We start from the raw sequence: 11,346 nt of genomic DNA, 5'->3' as shown, positions 1-11,346 counted from the left end.
TTTATAAATAATATAAAGAATTAATCTATCACAAATTAAAAAAAAAATTTTAGAAAGTCACGAATACATGTTTATATTTAAAATTTAAATTCTCTTCCTAAAAAATAATTTATTATTAATTATCTGGAACTGGAACGGGAGATTCACTCTCCAAATCGAAGAAAAGAGGAGTCCATTATAATATTTTTAAAATATAAATAAATGAATTTTATTATATATATATATATATAATTTATTTTAATATCTATTGGATGTATGGTGGATTTGATGAGATTTTTGTTAGGTGAAGTGTAACCTTTCACTCTCAAACTTGTGAACTTGATGCGCATCCTTTAAAAAAAAAATCTCTTGTTTTTTTGCAAGGCGCGCGTTATTTGAATTTATCATATTTAAATAATATTTACCTTTTAATTTTTTTTTTTTAAATAGGAGGTTGGGTGAGTCGAATCTTAAACCTCTCAGGTCTATCAGGATACACTTTCTACCAGGCTAAGTTTCGGAGTACAATATTTACCTTTTAATTAAATTTTAAATTTTAAATATCAAAAATAATAATTATAATAAAAATAAACCTAATTATTTATTATGAATTTAATAAATAAAATTATTTTAATACAATAACCCACCAATTGCATTTTTTTTTCTTTTAGAAATAAAAGATATTATCAAAATATTTAGGTCAACTGTTCTAAAACACCTGATCTAAAGCCAAAGACGCCGAAAACTCAATGATTGTACACTTTTTTATTAAAATACGATTTTTGCTGCAATAAATATTAAAAGTAGTGGCAAAAAAAAATTTATAGTCACATCAACTCTGTAATTGTAAATTAAGATTAATATATATGAATAATATAAATAATTGTTAATAATAATAATTAAAAAGATACAATAAAAATAAAAATATTAATATTAATAAAAAAATTTAACAACAATACTTATTATTAACAATAATTATTTTTTTAACAATAAATATAATTTTATTATAAAATATTTATAATTTTATAATAATAACGCATAATAATCATATAATACTATTATAATATGTCTATATATCATTTGACCTATGAAAAAGAGAAGATAAAATAATTAAAATAAAGTGAAATATTATATATTATTAAAATTTTACATTAAAATAAAATTAATAAAGATAAAATAAATTAGATGTAATAACATTTGGACAATAACGTAAAATACAACTATATTAATTAAGCTAACTATAAATAAATAAAAGTAGAAAAAAAATTAAAAATTTAGAGTTTAAGCTATCTATAAAACTTTTAAAGAAAATTATGTAATCATAATTTATTATAAAATTTTTTTATCATAATTTTAAAAAATATGTTAAATTGAAATTTAGAAATCTTTATTATGTATATTAAAATTGAGACATAATTATAATAAGCAAATATTTAAATATAAATTAATCTATAAATCAATAGTAGTAAGTTATAAAAATTTTAAGGATATTTGAATTGGAATTTAAATATTGTTATGATACGAATCGAAATCGATTAAAATAATAATAATGATAAATCTTTTTTTCCTCCTACTCCATGATCGATCATGATAGATCTGGTTTTCTTTCTGGTCCATCATGTGGATCCATCAAATAGATCTCTCAATATTCTATTTGATAAAAGGACCTGCAAAATAAGTAAAAATGGTCAGGGATCTACCGGGAATGCCCCGGTGGATACTCTCCGACGTTCAAGTCAGATTTTATGAATAAGAGTAGTATATTTAGGCAAGAGTTGCCGAGAGAAAATAAAAATGGAGTCCAAGAAGAAGAAAAGAAGTCGATGAAGAGGAGAAAGAGACCCCTCTTTTCCCCCTGTGATGTATATCTGCCTTTCTGTTACAATGCTAGCTGTCTCTGTCACTCAGCTCCATACGTACGAATGTGTCAGGGCTCCTTACCACACCAGGCGGCTATTTAATTCTCTCCAGTGCGCGTGCGGGTAGGGCTGCGAGGTGTTTGGGCCTACTATTCTTTCCCACATCACTTCAATGGGTTGGACTTCTTCTTATTGGACCCGGGCTCATGGGGGACCTGGCCTACCCCGCGTGTCCGGATCGAGATCTGAAACGCTGGGTCGGTCTTGCTTAAGGAGGACTTGATGGGCTTTGGGCTATTGTTCTCCTCTTGGGCCCGGCCTCGCTCAAGGCAAAGGAAGCCCGGCGGTCATCAATTGCCCCTTTACCTCCTCGGCAGTTATTACATGAGTGGCGAGGGGGTATATCCTTGAATTCTATACATGACCGCATGGCCCGAGAACTGCTCCTGTCAAAAGCGTTTTTTCCTTGCCTTTTTATTTCTTTGTCTTTCTATTTTAATGTTTGAATGTATGGCGATCTGGAGATGTGTATTTGATGATGAATGATATTTCACCTCGGCCTGTGTCTCATCATTATTTTCTACTCAGACTGTCTTCTGGTTTTGTCAATTTTACTTACTCAATGGACTAGGCCGGCTCTACTGGGACTTTGCTAGTCGAACTGACCCGGGCTAAAAGCTCAGAGTCTGGTTAAGCTTCTGACTTGCGAGTTTTTCTTACTCCCATGAGGGCATTTCTGTTTTTAACTCACGTTCTCGTCAGTGTTGCGAGCTCGGATATATATTACCTAGAGAAATGTCTTATTTGTATGAGTGCCCCACTTTAGACGATTTTAAATCTTATTCTTGTTACGAGCTCGGACACCTTGTCCCTCTTGAGATAACCTTCCAACCGTCAGTGCGGTTTGAGCTGTGTGTTCCACCAGGATAGAGAGCTTGGTCTTTTGTCGTTTTCCTCTACATGGGTTATCCTTGCTAAATGTTTGTTTATTGTGAGTTAATCCGAGCTGTGAGCACGATCATTCGCCTTCATTTATCCTTTTATGTGTTCCTGCATTTGTGGGCCTTTTCATAGAGGGAGCTCGGTTCTCTGTTATTTCTTCTATACTTAGCTTTATTCTACTTGAGTGTTTTCATGTCGCGAGTTCATCCGAACTGGGAGCTCGGCTCTTTGCTTTTTGTTTAGGCTTTTATGCCTATAGCCTGTGACGCTACCTGTATCGCGAGCTCGGGAGTTCGGAATTTCACTTTCTTCACTTTGGTGCCCCGAGCTCTTTTGTGAAGTCGGACTTAATTTCTTGCTATTTGTCGAGCCTTATACGGGCTGTCTAACTGTTTGTTTGTTCGGTTTTGACTTTTCTTTTATAGGCTTATAGCCTTGCCGGTACAGACATAAGGCCCCTTCAAGCTTCTGGGGAGATCGACCCTGGATTGAAGAGGTTGGACTATCTGTTTTGGACTTGACCATACTGCGGTTCGATTCTTTTGTATCCTAATGAGTCAGGGCTTCCTACTGCCCTCGAGTGTTTTATGGGTTGTCTGCCCTCGAGCGTTTTACGGGCTCTTGGCTACCTAGACCTCTCTCTAGGCTAGCTGAGCTGGTTTAGTGCCAGCAGTTAGTTCTTGAGGTTGATGTCTCCTATGATTGCCCCTGATTCTTTGTTTGGTTCTGTATTTTGGTATGCATTTTGCTTAGGATTCGTCTCACCTTAATTCGGTCTGTCTATTGGATTTACCAGTACCGAGTTCATTTTCTTGAGATCGGCATGGTGCTTTGGCGCTTTGGCGCCGCGAGCCTTGCATTGGCCGTTAGTAGGTCGCATTGTTACACGATACAGGCGTTGGGGTGACTTAGTTTAATTTCGTTATATGCTGGTTACTTTGCGAGATCAGGGTCTTATTAGCCTGTAATCCGAGCTCTTTCGAGAGGTTGGATTCAAATTCTTTTATTTCTATTCCAGCACCCTCTTGAGGTTAGCATGGCACTTTGGCGCTTTTGGCTGTTGTGCAAGATCAAAGTCTCTTTACCTTATGACTCGAGCTCCTTTGGGAGGTCGGAGTTTAGCTTTTCATTTATGGTCCCGTGCCCCAATCTTTTATGTGAGGTCGGAATTATGTTCTTATGAGTTGTTTTTGCGTGTTGTCATTGTATACCGCTGTTTGCTGTGAGCATGTCACACCGGAAGATCTTTGGAGATCTCGGTCTTTGTTGCTCCGGGAGATCTTGGGGATCTCGCCGGCCGTTTTTTGCTCCGGGAGATCTTTGAGATCTTCGCCGGCCGTTTTTGCTCCGGGAGATCTTTGAGATCTTCGCCGGCCGTTCATTGTTCCACGATACAGGCGTTGGGGCGACTTAGTTTAATTTCGTTATATGCTAATTACTTTGCGAGATCGGGGTCTTATTAGCCTGTAATCCGAGCTCTTTCGAGAGGTTGGATTCAAATTCTTTTATTTCTATTCCAGCACCCTCTTGAGGTTAGCATAGCACTTTGGCGCTTTTAGCTGTTGTGCGAGATCAAAGTCTCTTTATCTTATGACTCGAGCTCCTTTGGGAGGTCGGAGTTTAGCTTTTCATTTATGGTCCCGTGCCCCAATCTTTTATGTGAGGTCGGAACTATGTTTTAATATAAACAAATACCTCCTTCCAATATTGGAATAAAGGCTAGAGATGATCCTATCTTCATCATTAGAAAAGTCTCCATGCTTGATGTTGGGTCAGAGATAGTTTAACCACCTTAATCTGTAGTTTTTCCCACATCCTTTAAGACTAGCTTTATGAGGGAGAGCCTGCTAAAATATTTTGGTTGTTTCGAATCAACTGATGGAACCTTCTTCAGTCGGTGAGACTGTGCCATTGGAGTAACAACTACAGAAGGCAAAAATTATGAGTAAGGTGGAGATGCAGCTGCTGATGCAGCAACTTTAGCAACTGCTGCTGTAGCAGAAATCATTCCTTGAGCTCCTTCTTAAAGCTGAGCGTATTCACCCTCAATTAAAAGTAACTGAAATCACAACTTGAAATTCTCAGATATGACAATGACAACAATGCAACATATAATTGCAACAGAAACTCATTTCTTGGTGTCCAGCCACGAACTCATCAAGCTTTCCATATTTTTTCTTGTAATAATACCAATGTAAAGGTGCAAGCACCTTGCCCAGCCTATTTGGTAGCTGTACTTAGACACGAAGAAAATTATTTCAATTGTCGAAAAATGGTAAACAAGTTAAGATGAATAATATATAGTTTATAGACAAACTGTTGAATTGATCTGAATTCTACCGCCGGCTGAAATTGTGCAAGCTATGCAAGCCAAAAGAGATCTTTCATCTAACAGGACAGTCTCCGAAATATTTCCTACTATCCTCGCATTTGTCTGCTCAGTTGAGATCAATACATCAGACAAAACTACACCACTACCATTATTAATTATGGCTTTGCTGATATTAATTGAATGCATTGATGTTTCAGACAATGATGCATAGGCAGCAGAACTTGGTTCTTCCGTCAAAACTTGGCCATCTAACCCCTGATCACTCAAGTCAAAACACTTCGCTTCTTCTCTAGGAGCAACGGGTGATCCACAAAAACACGATCAACTCGTTTGCAGCAGTGAAAGAAGCGGACAGTTTTATTTCTCTCTCCACCCCTAGTCTAAACGCAGAAAACCAACGACGATGGATTTGCTAAGACCGACGGCATTATGCGAACCACAGCAGAGAACGGCGACTGGACGCGATGATCATTTTTATCCGACCTGAAATGTGAGCCTGATCTCCAACACGGCTCCGACCTCAATCACAAATCTAAGCTCGAGCACGGATCCAACCTCAACGAGTAATCTAACGCTGTGGTCATCGGATTTGCCGAGTTCCTTTCTGTCTTGCTATTCCGACCAACCAACTTGCTGATTCAAATCTTGAGGGCAGTCTGGCCATCCAACCAGGAATGCGGGATCGTCCTCAAACATGGCTTTGACCTCAAGCTTACATCAATCTGACTTCACGATTTCAATCTCAATCTTAGGTCCGTCGACTATTAAGCATGGGCTGGTTTATTCATGTAGTTCAATGCCCAGTCGGGTTCGTGATGTTTACTGGGAATCTCTTGTTGGTTTGCTGAAGTTGTTCTTTCCACATTTGCTTTACCGACTTGTCTGAGCTTTTCCTTCGACCCGTTGAGCGTGGTCCGCTAGAACCGTCCCACTCAAAAGCTGATCGTCTGGTAGTATCTGTTTTAATTCTTGAAAGTTGTGGTTTCTCCATTTGCAGACGTATGGTGTTGGCTCCATCATGTCCACCCGTCTGCATTGACAGGTGACGTCGTGCCGACCTTGCTTGTTGAAGTTCGGCCAGGCTAGCAATCTTCTTTATTAGCAACTTCTTCACTAGGTCGACACATATTTGGCAACTCAGGCTTTTTCCAACCTTGCTATCCCAACCCACCGACCTCTCGGTGCTCCGATCTACGAACTCTGCTGAAGTCCTCAATCAAAATTTGTGCTCGGCAGAGTTTGAGTTTTTTGCTCAAAGCCTTCCATACTCCTCCACTCTAATTAATAGCAGATCTACCCATCTAACCTTTACAACATATGTATTGTTGATCTCACAGTTTCAACAAATATATACATCATCTGAAGTTTCACTTCGTCAGATCTCAAAGAAAAAGTTAGTAGTAATAAAATTCAATAAATATTAAAATAAACTATCTAAAAGACTACCAAAATATTCTTGAACTAGCTGGATCTTTCTTTTCAGCTAGGTTGTTCAGCTGGGTTAATGTAAATCTCCAGCTTTCTTTTCGCATAAGCTTTCATACCTTCATGTGGATCTCAATGGATGGATTTAGGAACTCCGGTGATGAAAAATCTCCTTCGTTCCCACAGACGGCACCATTTGATAAATCTTTTTCTCCTCCTGCTCCATGATCGATCATGATAGATCTGGTTTTCTTCTTGGTCCATCATGTGAATCCATCAAATGGGTCTCTCAATGTTCTATTTGATAAAAGGACCTGCAAAATAAGAAAAAACGGTCAGGGATCTACTGGGGATGCCCCGGTGGAGACCCTCCGACGTTCAAGTTAGATTTTATGAATAAGAGTAGTATATTTAGGCAAGAGTTGCCGAGAGAAAATAAAAATGGAGTCCAGGAAGGAGAAAAGAAGTCGATGAAGAGGAGAGAGAGAGACTCCTCTTTTCCCCCTGTGATGTATATCTGCCTCTCTGTTACAATGCTAGCTGTCTCTGTCACTCAGCTCCGTACATACGAATGTGTCAAGATTCCTTACCACGCCAGGCGGCCATTTAATTCTCTCCAGTGCGCGTGCGGGTAGGGCTGCGAGGTGTTTGGGCCTACTATTCTTTTCCACATCACTTCAATGGGTTGGACTTCTTCTTATTGGACCCGGGCTCATGGGGGACCTGGCCTACTCCGCGTGTCCGGATCGAGATCTGAAACGCTGAGTCGGTCTTGCTTAAAGAGGACTTGATGGGCTTTGGGCTATTGTTCTCCTCTTGGACCCGGTCTCGCTCAGGACAAAGGAAGCCCGACGGTCATCAAATAATAATATTATTATTAGTTTATATTACTTTTGCATACGAAATCACTTATTTTATTTAAAATTTATAATAATTTAATAAATTTATATTTTTTATTTTAAAAAAAATATTCTTTTTATCCATGTATTCACGATATATATTTATTTATTTTTTAAAATAAATTTATTATTATAATATATTTTATATTAATATAATAAATTAATCGGATCGCATTAAACTACGTGTAGTAGTGAGATACCACAATAAAATGTTATAGTAGAAAGAGAACAGCAGCATATGTTAAATATGGGAGAGCTTTGCTTTTTCAATTTAAGCTTTTCAAAATTTTCTGGTTCATTCTCTATGATTCATGCAACTATTTTAATTAATAGAATAAATCACAGTTTCATGTTTTTATGAATAACGTAAAAAAATAATTTATCGCGGATTAAAGATTTTTATTTTTAAAATTTTATTTTAAGATATTATCATATTAACCGGCCACGATACATGTTTACATTCAAAATTCGGATTCTCTTTTGAAAAAACAATTTATTATGAATCTTATTTTAAAAAATATTAAAAGTAAATGTAAAAATTTATAATTTTATTAAAAAATATTATTTTTAATAATAGTATTTGTTCCTGTCAATAATTTTTTTTAATAATAAGTACAATTTTATTTTTAAATGTTTATTATTATAATTTTATAGTAGTAATGTGTATCGATTTATATATTGGTACTATGAATTTATAATATAAATTTTATATTTTTTTAGCAAACCTTAAAAGAGTATTTGTATTCTCTTTCTCTGACGGAAACAGAACCCCCCAGTCACCCTCACAATGCAAATTTCATGAACGTTGGGACTATAGCTGGAAACCAGGAAGGCTTCATCCTTCCAAAAACTCATGAATTTTTAAGGACTTGACTCGAGTTTTACGACACTCTTTACTTTGCCCTCGAGACTCATAGTTCTTTAGGCGTACGTATATGCAAACTTTAACTTAGATATGCTACTCATAGTTCAATTTGCTATATTGTCTGCATTTTCACTTTTACCACTTAAAAAAAAAAATCAATCAATCAAATTAATTCTATTGGATTAATTTGTCATCTTATCCATCATTTCTAAATCTTCATTTATCTTCGAAAAATAATTTATATTTAAAAATATTTTCTGTAAAAATAATAATATTTTCTTATAAAATAATTTATTTTCCATTATTTAATATAAGTTCTTTAATCTAATTTTGAAGTTTTTTAAAAAATAAAATAATTTTAAAGAATTGTTTTATAATATATATAAATTTAGTTAGTATAAGATAAAAATATATTGATTATTTTAATTAATATTTTAAAATACATTAAGATGAAAACTAATATTACAAGGGATTTGAAAATTTATATTAAGAGATTATTGACAAAAAAATATTAATATTAATAATTGAAATAAAATAACTCCTTTACAAATTGTTAATTAATGAATATAGTGATTAATTAATTAACTAATGCTAGAGTGTATTGAATAATAAACAATCTACAGAATGATTTTGGATTTTATCTTAGATTTAGCTTCAACAAGAATAAATAAATAAATAAATTAGTCTCAAAAACAAAATAAATAAAAATAATAGACGAAATAATAGAAAAGCAGCAGAAGCTGCAATTTTCCCTTTATTTAGTAGTTCATACAACGATATTACAACATTAACAATACTGATAACTCTCACTTAATAACATCATGATATTATAATATTAATAATACTAATAACTCTTATTTAATAATATCGTCTCAGCTCACTCTTCGATTTTTACGTACATAATATATCACACAAGACAAGACTCAATTTATTTAACAAACTTGAACATAGATCTCATTTTTACTCTTTGGAGATTCCCTCATCAATTTCTTTGGTGATTGTAACCACCAAATCCAGGTAATTATTAGGAGGAGGAACATTCTCGTTCAGTTTTTCGTATTCGATAATCACTTTTGACAAACTCCCTTGACCTTTAGTTGTGAATTGCCAGATAATATTAAATACCTTATAAATCTTGAGTAGATCACCTTCCAGACCAATGAAAGTTAATGTTTTTTTCTCATCGTCTATTATGACCTTCTCTTTGAAAACCTCAGATCTTCCCTCTACGCATAATTTCATTAATATGTTAGAATTCACTAATCTCATAACATCCATTTAAAAAAAAAATGGTGATATATCCTTACCTATAGTGTACTTCCAGACCTTGATGGAGCCCGAGGTCTCCCAATCACCTTCATGGACATGAACTCCTTGAATATTAGTGGGAGAATGATTGGGAACCTGATGAGCTTGGCCCTTCCAGAAACTCAGGTATTTCTCAGGACTTGACTTGAGTTCCACAACAGTTTCCAAGTTGCCTTTAAGAGCCATGGTTTTCTCTAACTTAGATATGGAAATGACTCTATATTACAATATATAGTTAACAATTCCTTTACACAGGCAAGTTTATAAACTTTTGAGGGTTAGATTTCAACGACACATGATTCACATGCAGAAGTATCGGGACTCATGATAATGTATTTTATTATTATTATTTATTTTTTATTAGCCATAATTAAATTTATTTCGATTGTTATTTTAGTAGAAAATTTTTAAATAAAAAAGTGTAATTTTTTATTAAAAAAATAAAAATAAAATTCATCAATCAAATTATAAAAAAATAGTTGGTAAAATAAATTATGAATCTCATAAAATTTTTTAAATTTTTTTATTTTTTTAATATAAAAATAAAGATTTCACCCAATTATGTTTAAAATATTAACCATTATATAAGTAAAGAGTATTTTATTAAGAGGAATTATTGAATTATCACTTTATCAAATTAAGTTTCTTAAATTTTAAGTTTATTATCACTTTGCCAAAATACATGTCACAAATAAAGAAGTTTAAGACTAAATTTAAGTTTATTAAATTTTAATTTTTTAATTCATTTAAGTATTTTATTATCATTAGTTAGATATAATATTTCAACTTGATAAGATATAACTTATCAAGTGTGTCTAATAATTTACTAATAAATGCAAAACATCACATTAATTAAATATTTGTCAGATTTTTGTCGGGTGAAGTGTAATTTTTCGCTCACAGACTTCTCTAGAACTTGAAGTCCATCGGAAAAGAGAAAAAAAAAAAGTGTTTTTTGTTTGTTTTGCAAGGAGTGCATTATTTACGATTTATCATATTTAAATATTATTCACCTTTTAATTAAATTTTAAAAATAATAATTATAATAAAAATAAACCCCAATTATTTATTATGAATTTAATTTTGTGTAAACAAAAGATGTTATCAAAAAACTTATATTAACTGTTCACGAACACCTAATCCAAAACCAAAATGCTGAAAACACCATGATTATATATTTTATTTTAAAATATAATTTTCATTATAATAAATATTAGAATTAATAATAATAAATTTTATAATAATATTAATTTTATTGTTATAAATTAATATAAATAATTACAACTAGTAATATATAAATAAAATAAAATAAAAATCGTAGACATTAATGAAAAATTTTATAGTAATATATAATATTTATTATTTGTAATAATTTGTTTTTAACAGTAACAATTTTATTACAAAATATTTACAATTTTATAAGAGTAATATATTATTGCCATAAGATTTTAGCAATAAATTTTATAGTGTTTAGACAAATTTTTATATACACTTAAATATATATCAATAAATAAATGATAAATATATAATAAATTATAATAAATTTTATATTTAATCATGTTCAGCAATCGTACATAAGAAATTTAATAATTTTGGATAACAACTTTATCGTTATAAGATAAGTAAGCGATAAGAATTTCAAAGATATTTAAATTGAGTTTTAGATATTTTTTAATTTTAAATCGAATTTGATGGATATCACTATTATAATCGATGACTGTTGAATTTTTTCACTCC

The 11,346-nt window shown here is 32.8% G+C and overlaps 1 protein-coding gene across 1 annotated transcript; it reads right to left on the bottom strand.

Moving 5' to 3' along the window:
* Nucleotides 1–9,021: 9,021 nt before the first annotated feature.
* LOC110601341 (MLP-like protein 328) lies at nt 9,022–9,846 on the bottom strand. The gene is made up of 2 exons (XM_021738438.2): nt 9,609–9,846; nt 9,022–9,527 (listed from the first exon to the last, which is right to left on the bottom strand). Exons 1-2 carry the CDS (start codon nt 9,793–9,795, stop codon nt 9,262–9,264), a joined length of 453 nt encoding a protein of 150 aa, XP_021594130.1. The 5' UTR covers nt 9,796–9,846; the 3' UTR covers nt 9,022–9,261.
* Nucleotides 9,847–11,346: the final 1,500 nt, after the last annotated feature.

The sequence above is a fragment of the Manihot esculenta genome, chromosome 15, assembly GCF_001659605.2.
Source record: "Manihot esculenta cultivar AM560-2 chromosome 15, M.esculenta_v8, whole genome shotgun sequence".
Lineage (NCBI taxonomy): Eukaryota > Viridiplantae > Streptophyta > Magnoliopsida > Malpighiales > Euphorbiaceae > Manihot > Manihot esculenta.
Note: the sequence above shows the minus strand (reverse complement) of the source record. Positions and strands in the feature narration are given on the sequence as shown.

Bases quoted from the DNA above. Each gene is read 5' to 3' on its own strand.
- LOC110601341 (XM_021738438.2), bottom strand. From the start codon at position 9,795: ATGGCTCTTAAAGGCAACTTGGAAACTGTTGTGGAACTCAAGTCAAGT. The intron at 9,528-9,608 runs GTAAGGATATAT...AATTATGCGTAG, and splicing joins GGTCTGGAAGTACACTATAG to AGGGAAGATCTGAGGTTTTC.